The following is a 25,098-nucleotide window of genomic DNA, read 5'->3' on the forward strand; positions in this document are numbered from 1 at the left end:
CGTATTTAAAAGTGATATTGGCCTATATGAGTCTGGGGAGGTTGGTGTTTTGCTTGGTTTCAATAACAAGGTTATATGTGAAGTACTCCATGTCGGGAGCATATGAGCGCCTGTTAGAATTGTATTAAACAGCAGGGCCGGTTCTAAAGGGCGGCCAGGTGGGGCACTGGCCTGAGGGCCCCTGGAGCTACAGGGGCACCTGCACACCCCTTCTGCGATCTGCGGCAACAGCCGTGGATTGCAGGGCAGGAGCTTCTGCCTGCCCACCATTCCCTCGCCCCACCTACCTGTCTCCTGCCTTTTAGCATTGCCCTTAATGAAGATGGCGGCCAAGGTTTCCCTAAGGTGCTGAAGCCCCTGCTGCCATCTTGCTTGATGGCAGAGATGCACACGCATAGCACGCACGCATGCCATCAGCCAAGATGGTGGCGGAGGCTTCATCCCCTTAGGGAAACCGTGTCTGCCATCTTGGTTAATGGCAATGCTAAAAGACAGGAGACAGGTAGGTGGGACGAGGGAATGGTGGGCAGGTGGAAGCTCCTGCCCTGCGACCCACAGCCATTGCCGCAGATTGTGGAAGGGGAGCGTAGGAGCCTCTCAGGGGCCCCTGTAGCTCCAGGGGAAGGGGAAGCGGAGACAGGTAGGTGGGGGCGTGAGGGCCCCCATGCGCATGCACGCATGCACACACGTGCATACGCTGGGGCCCAGGGCAAGCTGATGCCCAAGGGACCCGGCATGCATGGGCTGACACTGTTAAATAGCATTGTAACATGTGGGATCAGTGTATCTTACAGTAGGGCCCCGCATTACGGCGTTCCGCTGATGCGGCGGCTTTCAAGCAGGGGAAATTCCCCGTTTTAAAGCTGATTTTGCCATTTTGCGACGTTTTGGTGTCATTTTTTGCAACGCGGCCCATTGTAGTCTATGGGGCCCCTCTTTACAGCGACTTCCGCTTTACGGCGGGGGCCTGGTCCCTATCCCACCGTATTAGCGGGGCCCTACTGTATATAGTTTATAGAAATTTCCCCTGAACCCATCAGGGCCAGGAGCTTTGTTTACTTTGAGAGCCATAATGGTTGCTTTAACTTCTTCTCCTCAAATCGGCGCATCAAGATTTTCTCTTTCTGAAACAGATAGTGTAGGCATGAGAGTTGCTAGCTGGTATTCCCTTAGCTGTTGTAAGTCTAAACTTTGTTCTTAGACAGGTTTTCATAGAACTTTGCTAATTCCTCTCCAATTAGTTTATCATCTGTGATTAATTGGTTCCGAGTTCTCACTTTTAATGCTCTAATCATATTTTTGGTCCTTCTTTGTTTGGCTCTGTTTGCTAATAATCTGGATCCTTTCCCATCATATTCATAATATTTTTGCTTACAGTACAACATATTGACCATTGTATTATCTATGTCTGCCGCATTCATCTCTGTCCTTTTGCACTCCATCTGTCGTCTTAGTTGTTGTGAGCCTGTCTTTTTATAGAGTTCAGTTAGAGTTTGTAATTTTTTCCAGCTGACCTTTCTGTTGGTTTTTATTTTTCTTCAAAGCACCCCACTCTTTATACATATCCCCCTTATTACTGCTTTCATAGCCTCCCACCTGCTCTCCTCCCCAATTTCTTCTGCTGCGTTCTCTTTAAAATAATTGTCTAATCCTTTCTGTATCTTAATTTGGCTTTGAGGGGAGGAGAGCAGGTTGGGATTTAGTCTCTCCTGTGGCATATATGACCTGGGTATAAAACTAGCAAGATCTACATATATTGGGCGTGGTCTATTACTTTAATTATACCTATATCAGCTCTCTTCACCCTTGTTAATAAAGCATCAGAGACAATGATGGAGTCTAATCTGGAAAATGTTCCATGAGGCCTCGAGTAGAAAGAATGACTATGGTCTGCAGGATGAATTGTTGCCCACACTTCACTGAGCCCTTTTTGGTGAAGCTGCATAAAGAATTTGTATATCCGTTTTTGTTGTTGTTGTCCCCCTGCTTCTCTCTCTCTTCCTTTTCTATGTGTGCTATCCATTTTTCTATTAGGGTCAAACCCTTGCATATTCAAATTGGTGTCTGTGATGTGTCCCTTCCCTGGCTCTCCCTGTCAGGTTCCTACCTGCTCGTGGTTACTGCCTGTCACTAGGCACCACCAGGGACTCCACCAGTCCGGACCGCTCTCTCTTATGGTTTACCTATCCCCGCTCTAGCACAGATCTCAACAGATCCCCCTGCTAGGCAACCACCAGTAACGTCCCAATACTAGTATTCCCAGAGACTCTGAATACTGGTATTGTTATCCTTTTCACCGCTGCCACCATTTGTTACAGTTCCCCTTCAGCCTTGGTCATTACCTCACCCTCCCTTCTGGTCTGTGAAACCCCAGCCAAGGATCAGGCCTTTGGTAAACCAAATTAAGTATTTATTACAGATAACAAAGCTAACAAGATTAACAAGATTTCTTCTTAAGGCACATAAGCATATGGTTTTACTCAATACTAATCCGAACTCCACCTCCCTCCTGGTAAACAACTCTCTAAACCCCACCAAGCAACCCACTCAGTTCTCTTCTCCCCAAACAAAGTTTGGAAAAGTTCAAGTTGTTTTTTGTTGGGGGCGTAAAATGAGACCAGAGTAATGGTGATTTGAGAGTCATAAGATTCCTTCTACAAAAACATACCTCCTCTTCACATCTATAACTTTTCTACTGGGCATAAAGTCCAGTGATTCATGAATAAGCAATGCTACCCCTCTTGCTTTACCAGATCCTTTAGCCAAGATTTTATGTTTCCATTGTTTATTGTTTAGAAACCCATCTGTTAATTTAGCTTTGTGAGTCTCCTGTAACATTAATACTTTTGGTTGTATGTCCCTTATGGCCTCAATTTTCTCCATCTCTGCAGAGCTTCTGGTGCTAAATCCTGTAGTGCCAGTATTACTGTATCTTTAAACTTTAGTTCACCTAGATCTCTCAGACGACGAAGCAGCTTTTCTTTTTTGGATTATTTAGAAAAACAAACTATTATGTCTCTTGATCCTTCTTTCCTTTTAGGACCCAACACTCTGTTTGCTCTTTCTAAATCTTCTTCCTTCAGTTGGAAGTCTGGGAGCAGAGAGGTCAGCCATTTTACTAAGAACCTCTTTATGTCTCCTTGTTCCACCTCTTCTTCCAGATAATGAAAACACAGGTTGGGGCATCTGTTTCTGTTCTCCAGTTCTTCCAGCTTGAGTCTTGCTTCTAACTGTGCTTTTTTAAGTGTCTCAACTTTGTCCTCCTGCTCTACCATTTTTTCTTCAGATGCTGTTGTTTTGTTTTCTACCGTATCTAATCTGGTTCGCATCTCTCCCAGCTTATTTTCTAGTATTTCTGTCCAGCTAGTCATTAATTCCTGTTTAAAGGAGTGGGGCTGACTAGCAAGTTCTCCTCTAACTATTTCAGCTATTGTATTTGTGGTCTCTGTCCCTCTGCTTGCAGGCTTGCAGACATCTTTTGTGATGCAAACGCTATAATAGTTTCCCCTGAGAGCATTCTCTCTGATGTAGGCCTCAAAGCTACTTTCCTTCCTGTTGCTTTGAAATAAAGTTTAAGACCCACCTCTTTTTATTTTTGAATTCCAGATATCATTCCCTCCTTGGGCTTAGCATAGGAAAGGTTGAGTTGTTCCTTTTTCTCTCTTTCTTACCGCCATTTTCCAGGCGTCCAAGCCTGCTTTAATAGCGAGAAGTGATGTAGCAAAAGCAATCATGAGCTATAACGCAGGGTCTGAGCGAGTGATATCAATGAGATTTAATGGGAAACTTATTAACATAACCATCATCCAAGTCTATGCTCTAATGGCAAATGCAGAAGAAGAGGAATTGGAAAGATTTTATGCAGAAGTACAGAAAGAAATTGATCATACACCAAAACAAGATGTGCTGATAACCATGGGGGACTTGAATGCAAAAGCAGGGAACAGAGAAGAACTACGAATTGTGGGAAAATGGGGCTTAGGAGATAGAAATGAAGCAGGAGAAAGACTTATTGAATTCTGTGAAGCCAATAATTTCTTTCTTGCAAACACATTTTTTGAGCAACCAAAGGAAGCTTACAAAGTTGTCCACTTTTATCACTGGACAAAAGTGTCCATAGGAGATAAGAGGAGCAAAGAAGAGACGCTGCCTCCTTCCTGCGTTTGAAATAGTAGCACATTACCCAGGTCTGCCAAGGAGGGAAAACTGTGGCACAGCACCACTGAAGGAATGTAACTCCGATACAGAAGCTCAGGTAGCTCAAGCAGGGCTCGTTGGTAGCACCAAGATGTTGGCAGTGTTTTCCAGTTGTGTGTCACCATTAAATGCGCCGAGCTTCCTTCCCCTTTCTGTCAGTTATATGAATGCACTGAACTGACCTGTATCTGTATCAAGGTTACGTTAATGCAAAATCAACTTGATATTTCCTCCCATTTTGGCACTGATCCGATGTTCCTTGTTGGACGTAGCTTTTCAGCCAACTCTTTGACCTTAAATATTTGAGCTGTCATGTCTGTCGGTAAAGGTGCTGTAGCCTGCAGCAATGCTTGGCCTGCCATCCACTTTTGTGATGTTACACTGACAGCTGTTGGCACATTCCATCCTATGTCTCAGCTTGGTCACTCTTAGGCATGGTAAGTCAATCCCTGAATCACTACTGAGAGTATACTATAATCGAAGCTTAAATGTGTAAAATGAAGCCAGCTGGTGGTTTTTTAAATTGTTATTTAAAAACCTTTCACTCTGAAAGAAATCATAAAATGAAAATGTCAGATGTTGGCAACTATTTGACTTTATAAGCTGTAGCTGAAAGAGAAGCATCTGCTACAGGAGTGCAGAGTAGAAATAGTGACCTCTTCTGGTTTGTGGCTTTGGATACTTCCAAACTAATGATTGGACCCAAAGGTTCCCTTCGTTAATGAAAGAATATTTCTCCTGGCAGAAAAAAACCCCTTTCTATCAGAGGAAGACTCCTTCCGTTATAGAAAGAGGGAAGTTCAATGATTAGAGTGCTCAAACACAAAGCAAAGAGGATGCATTTATTTGAAACACATTTATTTTTGTAAGGTTTAAAATTACCACTACCGTTTTGGTACCATGGTAGCTTTTGCTTTTTGTGCAGCTACTCCCACCCTGGATGTATAGGTGGTGGGTAATGGAGCCAGATACAAAAGAGGACAGGGTTCCTGCACCTTTAATGGTTGTACAGAAGTGAGAATTTCTGTTGAAACTCTTTCTTCTACACATCTATTAAAGGTGCATGAGCTCTGGCTACTTTTGCATCTGGCCACCCTAGTTGCGGGTGACTGACCTGCAAACCCATTTGCAAGGAAGCATTCTGATATGCCCCAGGTCCCCCAATTTACCACAGATCCTGATTTCTGCCTCAGGCAAGGGAGCTGGGTTCCATGGTGGCATGCCCACCGTCTGCATTGCTTTGACACTCCCAGCCAACCCTGCTAGAGTCTGGGCAGGATTGTCCCTGGAAGCCAATGAGGAGCTGTGGCTGTCACCCTAGGGGCCTGGGGTCAGATCAAAGTGAAGACTCTGCTCCATTTGTTCCAGTTCCAAGATATACAGTTAATTAGGGGTCACCAAGGCAAATCCCCAGCAGTTCATCATTAACATCCCTCCTCCCCCTTTTATCTCTTTTATATCATTTCTGGGATCAATGTGGTTGTTCTTGGGGTGACTTGTAAATAATAGTAATGCATGGTTCAGTCACTGGTTAACAGGGTTGGGAAGGAGTTTTAATTGGGCTCTGTGGGGTTTTTGCCTTCCTCATACATGAGTTTCTTTCCTGGACATTTCCCCCCCTAATAATGTTATTTGTTATTTAGTTTAATTTTTGTAAATTGTATTGCTTTCATTGATGTGTTTTTATACTTGTGTTTATTTTTCTTTGTAAGCTGCCTTGAGGGCCTTTGGCCGAAAGGCGGGATATAAATAGATGATGATGATGATGATGATGATGGTTGTTGTTGTTGTTGTTGTTATTGTAATAATAATAATAATAATAATAAAACTTCCTTTGTTGCACCTTTGCTCTAGTGGGAGAGGTGCTGGGCAGGATCCATAGCCAGGTTAAGCAGGACACTCTGCTTCCCACTGGGGATCCCCACAAGGGGTCTTGGGGTGCTGCCTGTCACCCATAAATCCAGCTTGGGGGCTGTAGAACTACGGTTATCTGAGGGGTCTTGCTGGACCAGTTTACACTGCGGCAGGCTCAAAGCCTCAGGCCAACTCCCCACTGGAGACAGGCTGCTCAGTGACAGGATTCTTGCCCTAGACCACACCAAATTGTGTGCTCTATAACCAAACACAGTTGGGCCTTTGTTAAACTCACACAAGTCTCTGCGTAATTAATTGCTCCCAGACGCTACCCCTTAGCTGTGGGGGGGGGCATGGGCACACAAACAGCATCTCCTTGGTGGAGAGCTGCTCTGTGCTTAGCATTTTTTTCTGTGTTGCAGTCATGTATGGTCAGCATTATTGGTGCTGGGTTATTACCGAGATATTTTAACAGAGCTAAAGAGCTAAAAGATTAACAGGATGAATGTTTCCTAAAACAGTCTTAATCCACAATTTATAAGCTGCAGATGAAAGATGTACACCTACAACATGTCCAGATATGTCTTGCCTAGAGCTTTTGCTGCAGCATGCCAACGTACAAGCCAGTTATGCAGAGGTGAACCACTTTAGACAAATGGGAGCTGAATGATTATGATGAGGAAGTGTGCAGAGATGTATAGTTTGGCAATGTGCGTTCTGTGCATGGGGATAAATTGCTTCCTTTCAGCATAATTATGTTAACCTGCACTGGCTGTGGCGGTTTTTCCTCCCTCTTGGGAGTGTTTGTTCTGCTCCAACTCAGAAGATCTCATGCAACAAATTCTACTGTATCTTTTTTTTTTTTGTATATACTTTCTGACATTGAGCAACAAACACAAGACTGCTTTGAGAAGACTATGTAGGCTTTCAACTATATTTTCAAAGGAGAAGCAAGCAGATTGCAGCAGGGTGCTGCTGCAGATACTTAGCAACCGCTGCTGATGTGTAAAAATGCTAATAAGCTCTAAGAGAACCTGCGGTACAGTCAATATATATAGCTTCAGCTATAGGTGTTGCATTTGGCCAGAAGCCACATTCCTGAGCAGACTGAAAGTCTGGTTTAAAGAAGCAGGAGGGCCTCTGCCCTCTCTTAACTTTATACCGCATCAAACACTGATAGGTGACAGCTGGACTGGGGAAAGGACCATTTTCCTAGCTTTCAGCTTTGGACAACATGCATGGTAAATTTAATAATAATAATAATAATAATAATAATAATAATAATAATAATAATATTTAGGGCTAGCTGTAATTAAACCCATAAACCTCTGTCTTGGTCATACCACTTCAGGCTGCAGATGGGAGCTTGCACAACTTTGTAAACCACCATTTACAATCAAGCGGCATATACATTTTGTTAAATAAATGAATAAAACTGAATGCTCCTCCACATCCCTTTCCCCCTCGGAAATAAAAGTAAAATCCCTGTACATATAGAAGGAGAAGGCTATACTAGAACCCTTCTGTTTGATACAATAATGGGAGCCAGTATGGTAGCTAGAGAGCTGGACTTCAGTAAGGGAGACCTGGGTTCAAATTCCTGCTCAGTCCTGAAGCAATGGGTGAGCCAGTCACCAGCTCTCTGCCTCACCTACCTCATTGTGTTGTTGTTAGGATAAGAGAGATGCGATATGCCACCTGAACTCCTTTGAGGAAGGGTGGGATAAAAAAGTAATAACTAAAAATGTAATAATAAGAGTTTCCAGGCTGCAAAGCTGCCCCAACTCTGGAGGAGGGCATGCACCTTGAATGTAGTCAAAACAGGGACAAAGGCACATAAAATGACAGAGACCTGAGCCTGGCCGGTTGCTGGTGTTTGAGTGGTTATTGTCATGATGGTTTTATGCTATTGCCGTGATTTTAATATTAAAAGACTACATGAAACAACAGAGGATCTTGTGACACCTTAAAGATTTAACACATTTATTACGGCATAAGCTTTTGTGGACTAGGATCTACTTTATCAGATGCATCAAGTGTTGTTCTTAATTTTTAGGTGTATATATACATGGTTGTAGGGGGAGGGAATATTAGTGAGGTCAGAGGGAAGTGAAATGCAAGAGTACAGACTTTGACAATTGTGTGCAGTGCTGAAATGTATGTAAAATAATTACAGTGATCGCTCAGAAAGCATTGTTCATGATATTGGAGACATCCTGGCCTTGGTAAATTAGCTAACAGCTGTAGTGGGACAAAACTGCAAGTGATAGAACTGAATTTCTTGCAATGTCCCCTTGAAGGTACTTTGATCAAGAACGGGCATTTTAAATATCATCAGCAGAGTGTCCTGGGAGGTTGAAAGGTTCCCCCACTGATTTCTCAATATTGCCCTTTCTGATGTCAAGATATGTGTCCATCAATCAATCAATCAATCAATATTTTAATATGTTCTTAAACTCTTTTTAAAAATGTTTTTAATCTTAAAAGATGTTTTCATAGCTTTTTTAAGTAACATTTTTGAAGATGTTTTGTTGTAATGTGTTTTAAAGTTTGTTTTTATGGTGTTTTAATGTTTTTAGTGCTTTTGTTTGCCGCCCTGGGCTCCTGCTGGGAGGAAGGGTGTGATATAATAATAATAATAATAATAATAATAATAATAATAATAATTGCATAGAAACCGGCCTGTTTGGCTTATGTAGAATGTAGAAAGGTATTGTAGGCAGATGATAGTATATGTCATATTGGAAGATAAGTATGTTGTGGCTGATGTTATTAGGTGCAGTGATAGTGTTGGTTACTAGATATGGGAATAAAGTTGGCATCTGGGTTTGTTGCAGTCTCATCTCTGTATTTGCGTCCCTGTTGATGAATAACTGTTTTAGGTTAGGGGACCGTCTGTAAAAAGGATAAGCCTACCATCTAAGACTTCAGCAAAGTTAGTATCTTTGTTTGGGATGGGGCTATAGATCGATGCACAATATTGGCGTCACTTTAGTTTTAGCTTTAGTTTTTCTGTACACGGATGAGTGCTTCTGTTGGAGCATAATAGCATTGCATTTTTTCTTTTTAAAACAAGACATTGGAATAGTCACCATTGTGTCATGAGTATGTCATTGTTCACTACTGATGACTGGTACCATGACATTCTCACAACCTCTACCTCTATGGAATTCACAGTTGCAGTAAGAGCAAAGGGTCTTTTGAGTGTGGGAAGTTGTAATGTCCTTGGGATTCTTCCTGCAACAGAAGCACTATCAGGGGAAAACATATTTGGATTCCCTATATCAAGTGAGTGACAATTGCACTTTCCTTGTACAATAAATTAACTGCTGGAAAAGCCTTTCATTGTATTTCCTTTGTCAAATCTGCTTCATATTGAGTAGATTTATTTTATTTTATACCTTTACATTTGTCCATTCAGCAAAATTTTCCGGGTGGATCATGATTTATAAAGTACACTTTATGAAATACACTATTCATAGGAGGCCCTACATTAGTGCAACCTTATAAAGTTTCTTTCCATCTTGTTGCCTTTGCTTCCATATGTGTGTCTGATGAAGCTCAAGTTCTGTTCTCAAAGATATAATTAGCTTACCGCATAGTTTTGTGATTGCAAAGCAAAGCAGTCTTTCTGTACCACACTCCTGTTACCCTTGCTAAGTGAACCATGAGAATGAAGCAGAGCAAACGACACCATCAACTTCACTGGTTAATTGCAAGTCCCAATCTCATGCTTAGCAAAAAGCTTATCCACATTTAAAAGTTAACATGAGTTCATGCAGAATGATATTACCTGCCTGCTTATGTAGATGAATGCTCCTCATCATGCTGGTTATACCCTTCTGTGATGCTCTTTGCTATAATGTTTAAGTGTATCATAACATGGCATTCTGGGACAAGATGAATAGCCACAACTCCTATACTTTGAAGTAAACTCCTTTGTGTTTCATGGTATTCACTCCCAGAAAAGTATGCTTAGAATAGCAGTCTTAGGTCACAGTCCTATGCACAGTTACTTGGGAGTAAGCTGCACTAAATACAGTAGCATCTATTTCTGAATAATCATGCATAGGATTTGTTCTGTAAGGAGTGAAAAAGGTCTACCATGGGAGATAGGAGTTTGACTGGAGTTACTAGTAGCCTTTGAACTGTGATTTATAGTCCGTAGGATTTTGATTAGACAGAAGGGGATACAGAGAAAGAGTGAGTGAGTGAGTTATTAAGCCTGTGATGTAATATGAGTAAGTAAATTTGGGGAAAGAAAATCGACTGGACAGATTAATCTAATTGCTGATTTTATAAGATAAATGAGGCATGGAAGAGAAGGGCTGGGCCCTTACTGATGGGCACCTTGTCTCACAGTTTAACATTGAAATGCAAAATGCATTTCAATTTGCAGATTAATCATCCTGTGTTGCACCTGTAGCATGCAAACTCTTTCCAGGTGACTCATGAAAGAGAAAAGGAATGGAATCTCAAAATAATCCTGTACACTTATAAACCTAAGTCTTTCTGTAGCACAAACCCAGTAGAAATGAATGAAGGTGCAAAGTCAAGGTAGATGTGTTTGTGGATGACGAGTGTGAACACCCCCCTTCCCTAAAGTTGTATGCTAGAACAGTTTTTATGTCTTTTGAAAATCCCACTTGGATTGATTCTAGGAAGACATCTGCCATCTAGACCATCTCTTTCAGCTATCTATGCAGCTCATAGCGTACTAGGAGCAGAGAATGGATACACCATAGTCTATAACTATACTTGTACACATCTACTTACTTAAATTCCCAGTTCAAGTCTCAGACTATCCCCAAAGTCTTGGATTTTCTCTTGCACATAAGCAGCACCCTTCTCTAGGATGGTTCTTGGATGACAAAAGCTGGATATAGCCAGGTGGCAATTCGGCCAAAGATCAGCTTGTGAAAATGTTTGCTTTCTCTCTTGCAGCTCATCAGTGACGGTGGTGTGGTCTATGCTGAAGCGCTCTGGGATCATGTCACCATGGATGATCAAGAGCTGGGCTTCAAAGCTGGCGGTGTCATTGAAGTAATGGATGCTACTAACAAAGAGTGGTGGTGGGGCAGGATAATGGACAGCGAGGGCTGGTTCCCAGCCAGCTTTGTTCGGGTAAGAACTATGCATTGTTTTTTAAAAATCCATTCATTCACAACTAGCTCTTTTAGGGGAGGGGACATTTTGAGAAGACAAGCATTTTTCCTGTAGCTCCAGTAACTGTTGGTTGCTAGCAGTTGACATTGTATCAGCCACCGGGTATGTTGGCAGATGGGAGTATTGCTACTTTAACTTCCTCTTATGTGGGTAATGGATGTGTGAACCCAATTTGTGAAATCAGCACAAAACCTTTTGGCCGTTTGTATGTGTCAATGAGTGCACTGAAAGGACTGACAAGATATTAAACCTATCAATCCCACTTTTGTTCAGTTTGAGTGGGAGCAAGGAGTGAGGCAACAGCCCACGAGCAAGGGAAGAGGAGAGCAAGCAGAAGCTTCAGTGTGTGTCTGTCTGTGTATGAATGAAACAAACAAACAAAAAATTCTGGGAGTTGGAGATACAGAGGAAGTGCTGATACTTGAGCAATTGTACAAGCTGCCGCTGCTCACAATATAGAATTGAGTATTTCCATGTTTTCTTTTTTTAAACAAAGTAATACTATACAGATGATTTACAATGGAACAAATTTGTAGCTGTATACAAAATATCATATAAATCATACCAAAGAGATTAAATAACATGTTTAAACTAGTGTTTAAAGTTTCTAAATATAAGAATAAATGTATTGCACAAATACATTATTCATATTTCCTCCTTTTTCAATTAATTTAAAATAAATAATATGTCTTTAAAAAAAAAATTCTTACGTTTGTCTAATTCATCCATTATTTATATATATATAATACATACCCTAATAATACATATAGATTGATCGATCCTTGCACTTGTTCTTTCTAGTAATGCTCAGTAGTGGAGTGGCAAATTCAGAAGTGCCGGGTCCCTTCATGTTAGTCACAGCCACGCCCTTCCTCCCATTTTTGCTGCTGGGTTGAGAATGAGATCCTTGTTAATGCCTTCTCTCACAACAACAGACATCCCTAGGAGCCAGTCAGCATGAAAGGAGAGAGTGTTAGCTATTGAGAAAAGTCTTTCACTCTGATTGGCTCCAGTCACCAGGAAAGGACAAGGAAACATGTTAGAAGACTCTTCTCAGTGGCTAGCACGCTCCCCTTTCACGTTAATTGCCTCACAGGATGCTGGAGACATAGGACCCTGCTCCCAAAAAGGTAAGGGGTCTAAGTCTCCCTGAGACCCTGGACAACTACACCCTGGTAATGATAAGCTCCATTTTCCCACAGATTTGTCATCCTTCAGTCAGCCTTCTCGTACCCTTATTTTGTCACTTTACCCATTTGTTCTGCAGATTTCCCACACCTTAGAAAACAATGTGTCTATAGAAGGTGATTTGGACTTTTCTAATTTTGACGAATTAGCATTCTGCCTACCATTATTAAATGAGCTACCATGTCCCGGTCTTCCTCCAATATTATCCATCTAAGATATTATTATTTATCTAGCACCATCAAATGCACATGGCACGGTACATGAAATAAAACAATAAAAACCAGTTCCTGCCAAAAAGGCGTACAATCTAAATAAAATAAAATGAGGACAACAAAGGAAGGGAGGGGGGAAATAGAGAACAAAAAGAGGACTGCAGATACACATACTCTAGATATACAAATTATAAAAAAAATAAAAAAAATAAGTACTGGGTCCCTTGGAAGATTATATTAAATGATTTTCTTTTCATTTCTAATAAGCTTTCCAAAAGATCTGTATTGTAGGCCATAGCATATGAAACAGATTGACATTGGGTGTCTTCCATCTCCAGCATTGTTTCTGTTTTTAATAAAGGAGTATTAGACCAATTTCTGTTAAATCAGGAGAGCTACACTGTCTATTCTTATGCACCCAGGAGGAGCCAGGTACTGTACAAAATAAAATATAGAGCCGCTCCCTGTGCAAGCTAAGTATCTTGGGTGGTATTACAGAGTGGCCTAGGGGGCCTTTTCCACCTGCCCCTGCATCTGCTGCCCTTTCCTTCCCTTTTAAAAAAACTTTGCTTACAGGGTGACTGGGTGATTTGCTCAGACGCAGGCCCAGCACCAGCAGATGCCACGTCAGGCACTAGCACAGGGGCCCAGGAGCTCACAGGGGCCCCACACTATCACCAGTGCCTGGCTTGGTCACCTCCTCCTGCTGCCCATCTTCATTGCTGTGGGGGCCCTTTGGCACCGCTACCACCACCTCCTCCTTAGCGCTCGCCCATCCCTTCAGTGGTTGGAGACTCTGGGTGTTCCACCACGAGGCCTTCCACTGCCACCACTGCCAGAAGCGCATCGGGCCCTGCTCCCTCAGGAGCAGCCTCCATGGCGCGGGAAACTTCTCACATGGACACCAGCATGGCTATGGTGTCCATGAGGTGGAGTTTCCTGCGCCGTGGAGGCCCAGCATGGTTCTGGTAGTGGTGGCTGTGGAAGGGTTCATGGCAGAGCACTTGGAGCCTCCAGTCACTGAAGAGATGGGTGAGGAACTGAGGAGGAGGAGGTGATAGTAGTGCTAGCAGTGCTGGCGGGCCCCTGCAGCAATGATGGGCAGCAGGAGGAGGTGACCAGGCCTGGTGCTGGTTGTGGTGAGGGGCCCTCTATGCCTGAGAATCCTGGAACCAACCCTGCCCAGAGGCAATTATACATATAGATCAGTATATGCCAATACTATGCAAATATGTATCATGGGCCTGTGCCCCGAGTCCTTTCAGTATCTCACAATGCCTCTGCTAAATCCCATCTTTATATTTAGTCCTCCAGCTTTCATTTGTAGGATTAAATGTGAATTGGCAAACAAATGGTTCATTATGGTTTATCCCAGTCTGCATCTGTACTAGAATTGTTTTTAAGATGTTTCAAGATATTTTTCTAAGATGTTTTACTATATTTTTATTGCTTTATTACTTCTTGTTTGCTGTCCTGGGCTCCTTTTGGGAGGAAGGGTGGGATATAAATTAACAACAACAACAATAATAATTTCAAAGATGTAGAAACTCTGTCAATCTCAAGAGTCCCTCCCTCCACCTTTCTCTCTCCTTGGGTTTTGGTAGCTTTAGGAATATCTGGATTAGGATTTGCATTGAGTTAGATGAACATTGTTCTGCTACTAGCTGGAAACGAAATTTTTGAACAGAACAAAATCTAGCTTGAAATTCTCTTCACCCCCAAAATGCCTGTTTTTACATCATGTATGTGATATTCATAGTTAATTCTGAACGGACATAAAGAAAATCATTGCTGAATACTTGCATGTTAAGAATATTGAGATTAGATCATTTTCTCCAAGATAATCGTTCATCAGTGGGCCTATTTATTTGCTACACTATCAGATAAACACTTAGTGGGCCATACATACTGATTTGCCACCACAGTGATATACTATGATAGTGCATTGGCATTTCAAATGTGATTTTAGGGTGCTGGAGGAAAGCACACTAAAGTACTAGTTTAGAGCCAAGGAGCCAATCATTTCTAGCTATGGTGGCCAGTTTTAATACGTTATATTATAGTTGCAGCAGCTATAACTTATGGTCTGCAGTGTGCATGACAAAGTGGAAAGTGCTGCTTAAAGAACTGTATCATTTATACAACTAAATTGGCTAAATCAGAATACATTTTGCAGATTGTACTGTCTGGACTTCTCAATCTGTGTAAGATTAATTTCAAGGCCATGAGTCATCCACCTGTGTCGTTAACTAATATCAAACGAACTGCAGTGAGGATTTCCTGAGGGTGGGGAGGACACCAGGGAGGAATTCAGAGCCCTCAATAAAAAAGCCTTCTTAGGCACTTTCTCTGAAATATTGAATAATTTAATTTCCATTCTTTTACTGCTGCCACCTTGTGGAAATCCAGAAATAATGATATGAATCTTCTGCTATTAGCATTATTATTATTTGCCTTCCACATAGGTCCCAAGGTGATGTCCAAAATATAGTAAAAACAGCTTTAAAAGTTACAAAAATAACAGAGGGTGAGTTTAAAAACAAAACAAAATGGACAGCTATGGCAGAGAGCTCTTCATCTATCTGGGGAAGACAAAAATGTCTTCACTTGTTTCCAGAAAGTGCAGATAGTAAGCTCCTGTCATATCTTGGCCAGAATGCTGCTCTACAGAACAGGAACAACCACACTCCAAGTTACTGTGGATCAGGCTTCCAATATCTTTGTAACTCTCTTGCCAAACACAGTAACCCACTGAGTGTAAAAGGAATAAGGTGATCCCACATGTAACTTGGTCCTAAGCTGTATAGGGCCTTATATATTAGTACCAAAACCTTGAACCTGGCTTGGTAGCAAATTGGCAGCCAGTGCAAATTTTGCAACAATGTGTTATATGGTGGCAGTAGTTTGCCTCCACCAGCAGCATTCTGTACCAGTTGCAGCCTCTGCACCAGACTCAAGGCTAGCCCCACGTAGAGCACATTGCGGTAATCCAACCATGAGGTTACCAATGCATGACATCTGGGTTCAGGCTATCCCAATCCTGGAATGGCCGTAGCTGTCTTACCAGCTTAAACTGGTAAGGGACGCTCCTAGCTACCAAGGACACATATGCCTCCAGTGACAGAGCTGGATTCGAGAGCACACACAAACTACACACCTGCTCCTTTAGGGAGAGTACGACCCCATCCAGGGCAGGCAACTTACCGCTTTCCTGGATCCAGGAACCACTCACTCACAGATCCTCTGTCTTGCCAGGATTGACTCAGTTCATTAGCTCTCATTCAGCCTGCCACTGCACACAGACACCATTCCAGAGCCTTCTCAGCCATTCCTGATTCATATGTTACAGAGAAATATAGTTGGATATCATCATCGTACCCACTCCAGATCTTCTAATGGACTCCCAACAGCTTCATGTAGATGTTAAATAGCATTAGAGATAGCATAGTGACCTATGAGACTCCATAGCTCAAGAGTAAGGGGGCCGAGAAACACTCATCCAATACTACCTTCTGGAATAGTCCTCGGAGGTAAGACCAGAACCGCTGCCCCAATACCTGTTTTCCACAGACGATCCAGGAGGACACCATGGTCAATGGTACGCAGATGAGAGATCTAGCCAGAGCAACAGGGCACACTCCCACTGTCCCTCTCCTGATAACGGTCATTCCTTAGAGCGAGCAAGGCTGATTCAGTCCTGAATGTGGATCTGAACCCAGATTGGAATGGCCTCTAGATAATCAGTTTCATCCAGGTGAGCCTGCAGCTATCCCACCATGACCCTCTTGAGTGCCTTGCCTCAAAAGGGGGCATTTGTGACTGGGTGGTAGTTCAATACCATCAGGTGCAGGTGTTTTGCTTTTTTCAGGAGTGGCCTCACACATTAATGTCCTGTTAGGGTTTATTTCTAGGCCGCCTTTTGACCAAAAAGGCCCCCAAGGCGGCTTACACACAAATAGAAAAACACAAATACAAAATACAAATACAATTTACAAAAAATCAAACTAACAAAATCCTAGTATTTCTAAAAAGCAGCAACAGCTAACCAAAAGCATTCATCTTCCTGTCCCCAGAAAAATGCCACTAAGAGCCAGGGTGAGGGGGCAAAGCAGGTGGGCAAGCGTGCCCCTGGATGGTCCCAGCACAGTCTCACCCCTGCAGCAGCACCTCTCAATGTGCAGCTTCTTCTAGGTCCAGGCAGAGGGGTGGGGCAAGGCAGGTGGAAAAACTTGCCCCTGGATGGTCCCAGCACAGTCTCATCCCTGCAGCAGTCACCCCCTGAATACATATCCTTCATCACTTGCCTACAAATACAGTCTTTATTCAATTTATTTTAAAATACCTTTAGTTTACATTTCAGAGAATTGCACCATCTTATACTTTATTCTGTCACTTTGATTGTCAAAAAAGGGGGAAGGATTGTGTAGAGAATCATCCGAGTGTTCACTTAACAGCCAAGATGTAAAGGGCAAACTGATCCCAGTCCAAGCTGGGCCACAGGCAAGGTGATGAATTTTCAGGGCTAGTGGTGAAACTGATTCATCAGACACAAATCCTGTATATGAAGTAACTATAACATGAAGTTATTTCTGTACTATTCAGAAGTATGCCTTGTTAAGTTCAGTGGGATTTACTCCCAGGTAAGTGTGTATAATATTGCAGCCTAAGGCTTTTTTCCTCTGTCTCCTCAGCACTCTCATTTGACATAAGATCCATATCCATGCTATAATCGTATGCTAATCTTATACTGCTTTACTTATCACATTTAACCCAAAGAAGCCTGGTATGCAGTTGAGAATTTTTTCCTACCGATTCCTAGCCCCTCTTTCTGCAGAAATACAGGTGTCTGCATTTTATAGTGTCTGTGTTTTGCAGATATAAAAACAATGGGGACTGGACAAACCCAAGCCTCCTTTCCTTCAGCCAGGCTGCTGTTTAGCTCAGAAACAGTGCTCTTCAGCTAGAGCAGAGGTGGCTAACTTTTTGGGACTTGGGATCTACGTGCACCCTTGGCCAACGCTAAGGAGGCTACATACCAGCAATAGGTGTTGCCACTTTGCATGTACACTCTTGCACATGCACGCACATTCGTGCACACACATACACAGAGGACATACAGCACTCCTTAGCTCAGCCTTTCCCAACCAGTGTGCCTCCAGATGTTGTTGGACCACAACTCCCATCAGCCTCAGCCAACATTGCCAATGGGAGGCTGATGGGAATTGTGGTCCAACAACATCTGGAGGCACACTGGTTGGGAAAGGCTGCCTTAGCTGATCCATGCAGATCAGTGGAAGGGGGGTTATCACTCCCATTCAAATCAATCTGATAACAATTTGATGAGAAGAGAGAGGGCTATTTGCATTCTCTTCAAGGTGCTAAGGTTCATCAGCTCCCACTGGTAGTGCATGCCCTGGTCATCTCTCGATTAGATTACTGTAATGCGCTCTACGTGGGGTTACCCTTGAAAACGGTCCGGAAACTACAACTTATACAAAATGCGGCGGCTCGACTACTCACAAACAGTCGTCGCCGGGAACACATCACGCCAGTGTTGTTCGATCTACACTGGCTTCCAGTTGTTTTCCGGGCCCAATTCAAGGTGTTGGTATTAACCTTTAAATCCCTATACGGTCTCGGCCCAGTTTATCTAAAGGAGCGCCTACAACGCCACCAATCCTGCCGCCTAACAAGATCAGCCACACAAGGCCTTCTCTCAGTCCCGCCAACCAAAGCAGCTAGATTGGCGGGTACTAGAGAGAGGGCCTTTTCAGTGGCGGCCCCCACCCTCTGGAACTCCCTCCCACAAGATCTTCGGCACATCTCTTCCCTGAATATGTTCCGCAAGGCCTTAAAGACCTGGCTCTTTCAACAGGCTTTTGGGATTTCTGGGGAGGCTTAATATTTTTTTGTTTACATGCCTCCTATTATGTATTGTTTGTTTTATAATTTATACTATTACACTGTATTTTTGTATTGTATTTTGCTATATTTATTGTATGTACGTCGCCTAGAGTGGCCACTGGCCAGATAGGCGACACATAAATTAAATTTATTATTATTATTATTATACTAAGCTAAGTGGAGAGTTAGTGCTATTTTTTTCTTTTACTATTTCCCCCACTTTTTACTGCCACTAAAATCGAGGGGGGGCATGAGAGGATATTATTCAAAAAGGCAGCCTCTAATTTTTATTTTTTTTTAAGGTAGGGGTGGGGAGTGTGAGAGAAATTATTTTCCAGCTCAGATTAAAATCTGAGGTGGACCAGAATTCAGATCTCATAATTAGGAGTTGCCAGCTTCATATTCCAAGCCAAACTTCAGCAACAACGGTAGATGGAACATCTGCGGTAAGTTCTACCTTCCAGCATGTTCCTCTCCCTCCTTATGAGTCAATATGTCCTAAGAATAAACGTCAGCGTAGTATATGATGGAAATCTTCCTGTTTTGACACAGCTCCGAGTAAACCAGGATGAACCAATGGAAGACTATCCTCTGAAGTTAGAAGATGGCAGGGAGGAAGACACAAGAAGTGCTGCCCACCGTTATGGTGTGGGTCAAACAACCAAGGACCAAATGAGAACCAATGTTATCAATGAAATCATAAGCACAGAGAGAGATTACATCAAGCACCTAAAGGATATCTGTGAGGTAAGAAGACATGCAGATAAAATGCACAAGCATCTGGGCTAAAGAGCTTCATAAGCTGATTTTTTTTAAAAAAACCCAGTTATGTTTGAAATATGGAACTCTGTAGGAATTCTTTGAAAGTTTTGAGCTCATCATTGAGTTAAATACTGTATGCCACTGGTGATCTATTTCAACCTTCCAAAACATGGTGCCCTGGAGATGTTGTTAGACTACAACCCCCATTATGCCTGACCATTGGCTATGATGGCTGGGGCTGATGGGAGTTGAATCCAACAACATCTGGAGAGCACCGGGTCGGGGAAGGCCAATTTCTTCTTCAGTGGAATTGGCTTTGTTCAAACTCAAGCAGCGAGTGCCTTCAAAAGTTCTGCATGGGATGAATATACAACTGCAATCTTTTCTTTGGTTCATGAAAGAGTTATATCCCCCCCTCTCCACCACCAGCAGCACTAAAATAAGAACATAAGAAGAGCCTGCTGGATCAGGCCAGTGGCCCATCTAGTTCAGCATCCTGTTCTCACAGTGGCCAACCAGGTGCCTGGGGGAAGCCCGCAAGCAGGACCCAAGTGCAAGAACACTCTCCCCTCCTGAGGCTTCCAGCAACTGGTTTTCAGAAGCATGCTGCCTCTGACTAGGGTGGCAGAGCACAGCCATCATGGCTAGTAGCCATTGATAGCCCTGTCCTCCATGAATTTGTCTAATCTTCTTTTAAAGCCATCCAAGCTGGTGGCCATTACTGTGTCTTTGTCCACCATTGCCCTTTGGTGACAAAGGAAACAATAAAGTTTAGTTAAAATCCACACATTTGCTTTAAGACTTGGGAGTCGTGATGCAGTAAGTTTTAGCAGCTTCTAAGAAAAATAAATGCAAATGGAGCATTTTTACATCTTTCTTAGTTCCTTACAATTGTGGAGTGTTTCTTCTTAATGTCACCTCTAGAAGCAATTTCTCTTAACTTCATTCCATTATGTCTACCTCTCGCTCTGGATTTCAAAGTAGAGGCACTTTCCTTTACATTGGTCACCAGTGTGTTGCATGCAGTCATTTGAAGTATTGCAGTAATTGTTGATTTTTCATTGCATGGCCATGATCTCCGAGGTGCTTTCGCTCCTCAACCTATTTAGCTACATTGCCAAGGATGAGTTGGGCTGCAGTTCTGCTTGATTTTGACCCAGAAGAATACCATGGTCGATGGTATTGAAAGCCGCTGAGAGGTCCAGCAGAACCAACAGGGACACACTCTCCCTGTCCAGTTCTCTGCGTAGGTCATCCACCAAGGTGACCAAAGCCGTCCCCGTCCCATAACCAGGCCGGAAACCAGACTGAAATGGATCCAGATACTCTGTTTCATCCAGGAATCCCTGGAGCTGGGAGGCCACCACACACTCTATTACCTTCCCAAAAAATGGAATATTGGACACTGGCCAGTAATTATCCATTATAGAGGGGTTTAGGGAGGGCTTTTTTAACAAAGGCCTTACAACTGCCTCTTTTAGGCACATTGAAATTCTGCCTTGACATAAGGAGGCATTAACCACTCCCTTCACACACTCAGCCAGTCCCTCTCTGGCACTTTTTATAAGCCAGGAAGGGCAAGGGTCAAGCAGACATGTGGTGGCTCTCACCTCTCCAAGGATCTTGTCCATGTCCTCGGGCCGTACAAATTGAAAAGAATCCATCATTACTGGACAGGCAGAAGCCAAAGTTACATCCTCTGAGACTGTATCAATTATAGCGTCTAAGTCGGAACGGATCTGAGCGATTTTATCTGCAAAGTGCTGTGCAAACTTTTGACAGCAGGCTGTTGAGTGGTCCATATTGCCCTCTCAGGGCCCAGGATGTAAAGACCCCTGACCACTCGAAACAGCTCCGCTGGACGGCTCCTCGCAGATGCAATGGTGGCAGAAAAGAAAGTTTTCTTTGCTGCCGCACTGCCACGGAGTAGGCCTTCAAATAGGCTCTAGCCCGTGTTTGGTCAGACTCGCTCCGAGTCTTCCACCAACGTTGCTCTAGTCTCCGTCTCATTCGTTTCATCACCATCAGCTCCTTGGTAAACCAAGGAGCTGGTTTGGCTCCGCTTCGTGAGAGGGGACGCTCATGAGAGATTGTGTCCACCGCCCTGGCCATTTCCCCATTCCAATGGTCAACCAGAGCTTTGACAGAATTGCCTGCCGAGGTGACAGGAAAATCCCCAAGGGCCATCAGGAAACCATCTGGATCTATCAGCCTCCTGGGGCAGACCATCCTAATTGGTCCCCCACCCCTGCAGAGGTTCCGAGTCCCAGTAAGTCTGAACCCCACCAGGTAGTGATCTGTCCATGACAAAGGAACTACAGAAAGTTCCTCCACACCAAGATCACCATCATCCCCCTCCACACCGAAAACAAGGTCCAGGGTGTGGCCAGCAACATGGGTGGGGCCAGATACTACCTGGGACAGACCCATGGTTGTCATGGAGGCCATGAAGTCCTGAGCCACTCCTGACAGGGCGGTCTCGGCATGGATGTTGAAGTCCCCCAGCACCACAAGCCGTGGGGACTCCAACATCAACCCCGAGACCACCCCGGCTAGCTCAGGAAGGGAGACTGTTGAGCAGCGGGGTGGGCGGTACACCAACAGAATCCCTATTCTGTCCCGGCCACCCAACTTCAAATACACACACTCACACCATGGACACTGTGGGATAGGGCACCTGGACAGGGAGATAGTATCACGATAGACCACTGCGACTCCACCTCCCCGCCCCCCAGGTCTCGCCTGCTGCTGCACAGAAAAACCTGGTGGGCACAGCTGAGAGATATTAACCCCCCCAGCTTCATCCAACCAGGTCTCAGTAATACAAGCCAGGTTGGCATGCTCATCCAGGATCAAATCCTGAATGGCCGTTGTTTTACCATTCACTGACCTGGCATTCACAAGCAGCAATTTCAACCCGGGGGGACTGTCACCACAACTATCCAGGCTGTTTAATTTGGACTTGCAGTGACAATTCTCCCCTGCACAGAGGGCAGACCAATTAGGATGGTCTGCCCTTGGAGACTGATAACATCTGATAAATTCCTGACTGCTCTGGGGGATTTTCCAGTGGATGGAGCAGGTGATCCTGTTGAGGCCCTAGTCTCATTATGGAATTGTGAGACTCATAGGGCCATTGACACAATCACTCCTGAGGGTCCTCTCCGGTGCCATGGAGCCCACTTTGCTCCTTGGTATATTAAGAAGCTGTGATCAATGAAACCGATCGAGTGAGGGCTGGATGTAAGTGGCGTAGATCTTGCTCCGGAGCTGACTGGGCAAGTGTTCAGGCTTATACCACATGGTGGTGGAGACAGCAAAGAAATCCTACTTTGTTGCCTCCATTGCATTCTTAAGGAGCCACCTGGCAGAAGTGTTCCGTGTGGTCCTGACCTATGTGGTCCTGACCAGGGGTCAGGCCTATAGAACACACATTGTCTAACTGTGAGTCTGGCTAAACACTTTGAAAATAAATCAACTCGGCTCCACAGTGACGTAGATACTGCTGTTGTGGTAGTGCCAGCTGAGATGTCCAACACAACATCGAACCCACTGTTGTGGGATCAGTTCCAGTTAATGCGGCCTGATGATGTGGACAGGATGCTTGCAGTGATGTGCCCGACCATCTGCTCATTAGATCCTTGTCCTTCCTGGTGGCTTATTAGAGCTAGCCAGAGTGGGGTGACTGAATAGGTCATGGTCATGGTAAATGCATCTCTGCATGATGGAATGTTGTCTACTGCTCTCAAAGAGGCGGTGGTGTGTCCACTTCTTAAAAAGACCGCTCTTGACCCAGTGGAGTGTAATAAATTTATACCAGTTGCAAAAATGACTTTCTTGGCAAAGATGATGGAGCAGGTAGTGGTGGAGCAACTGCAGACATTTCTGGGTGAGACTGATTACCTAGATCCGCTACAATCTGGGTTCCGACCCAGTGTTGGAGCTGAATCAGTCTTGGTTGCTCTGATGGTGAGAGAGAGAGACAGGGAGAATGTGACCCTGTTACTCCTGCTCAATCTTTCAGTGGCTTTTGATACCATTGATCATGGTATCCTCCTGGACCGAATGGTATCAGGGGCACAGTATTACAATGGTTCCATTTTTACCTACAGGGCCATGTTCAGAGAGTAACACAGGGTGAGTACTCCTTGGCCCCCTGGCACTTGTGCTCGTGGTTCTGCAGGGTACTATGTTTTCTCCAGTGCTATTTAATATCTATATGAAGCCATTGGGAGTGGTCATTAGGAGTTTTGGAGCAAGATGTCATCAGTATGCCAATGACACACAGTTCTATTTCTCCGTAACATTTGGATCAGGACAAGCTGTGAAAACCGTGGATCAGTGTCTGTATACTGCAGTGGACTGAATGAGGGCCAGTAAACTGCTTGAATCCTGGGAAGACAGAGGCTCTTTCCGTGGGTGGTTCCTGTGTCTGGGAGATAGGCAAGTTACCTGTTCTGGAGTTACTTCCTCTCTCTGAAGAAGCAGGTCCATCGCTTAGGGGTACATCTAGATTCGTCTTTGTCACTAGAGGTCCAAGTATCCTCTGTGGCTAGCAGTGCTATAGTCCATGCTTGGTAGCCTTGAGGCTGGATTACTGCAGTGGGTTCCATGTGGAGCTGCCCTTGGCCTGGTTTAGAATCTCCAGCTGGTGCAGAATGCGGTGGCCAGACTACTGATGGGGGCACATGGCCAACATGCAACACCATGTTAACACATCTGCACTGGCTGCCCGTCTACTACCGAACTAGGTTCAAGGTCCTTGTATTAATTTACAAAGCCCTGAAGAGCTTAGTCCAAGGTACCTTAGTGACTGCCTGAACCTTTAAATTCCAGCTTGATCACTGAGATCAGCTGCTGGAGGATCATTGGTTGTCCCGCAAGTTCATGAGGCTCATTTTACATCAATAAGTAAAATGAAGCCTTTAGTGTCATCAGCCCAGTCCTGTGGAATGCTCTGCCAGTAGAGATTCGGCAGGCACGTTCTGTTCTGACTTTTAAATGCCTGCTGAAAACTTTTCCATTTCACTAAGCTTATTATGCAGGCATTTGAGAAGATATCTTTCTGTACAGTTAATTAATGATTTCTGATTTTAAATTTTATATGGTTTTATTGGGTATTTATATATTTTGTAAACCACTTTGATTTTTTTTACAAATAGTGGTATATAAATATGTAAATAAATAAATAATAAACTTGCATTATAAAACCATACCTCTTTACAGGGCTATATTAAACAGTGCCGGAAAAGAACAGACATGTTCACAGAGGAGCAGCTGAAGACAATCTTTGGGAATATTGAAGACATCTACAAGTGTCAGAAAAAATTTGTTAAAGCACTGGAGAAGAAATTCAACAAAGACTACCCACACCTGAGTGAGGTTGGCTCCTGCTTCTTAGACTATGTAAGTTGACAAGTGAATACATGTGGAGAAGTGTCTACAGTTATTATTGTTATTATTACTTCTAATACAATAACAATAACAGCATTTGACTTGGGAAGAGGAGGAAGATGAAGGGAGGGGAAAACAGGGGAAGAATATTCATAGTTTCTGTTACACGTACCTGGGCTTAGGTACAGCAGGGCATGGTGCCTAAGACTGCAGTTCCATACATACCTATAGAAGTAAGCCCCATTGAGTTAAATGGGGCTTATTCCCAGGTAAGTGGGTATAAGATTACAGTTTACCTGGATATGTTTTAATTATAAAATTGCTGCATAGGCCTTAGAACAATAGACTGAAAATTCTGACTGTTTCAGTTGTACAAGCTGTGCCAAGACTTAGTGCATCCCTGGCAGATTTAATATTGACT

The 25,098-nt window shown here is 43.6% G+C and overlaps 1 protein-coding gene across 1 annotated transcript in view; it reads left to right on the forward strand.

Annotated features, from left to right (window-relative positions):
- Nucleotides 1-25,098, forward strand: part of ARHGEF4 (Rho guanine nucleotide exchange factor 4) — a 170,641-nt gene that overhangs the window by 132,574 nt on the left and 12,969 nt on the right. Inside the window, exons 7-9 of the mRNA XM_061636379.1 lie at nucleotides 10,996-11,175; nucleotides 19,074-19,268; nucleotides 24,510-24,689. Of these exons, the coding sequence (XP_061492363.1) occupies nucleotides 10,996-11,175; nucleotides 19,074-19,268; nucleotides 24,510-24,689 (555 nt within the window). The remainder of the gene's footprint in view (nucleotides 1-10,995; nucleotides 11,176-19,073; nucleotides 19,269-24,509; nucleotides 24,690-25,098) is intronic.

Source organism: Rhineura floridana, chromosome 7 (genome assembly GCF_030035675.1).
Source record: "Rhineura floridana isolate rRhiFlo1 chromosome 7, rRhiFlo1.hap2, whole genome shotgun sequence".
Lineage (NCBI taxonomy): Eukaryota > Metazoa > Chordata > Lepidosauria > Squamata > Rhineuridae > Rhineura > Rhineura floridana.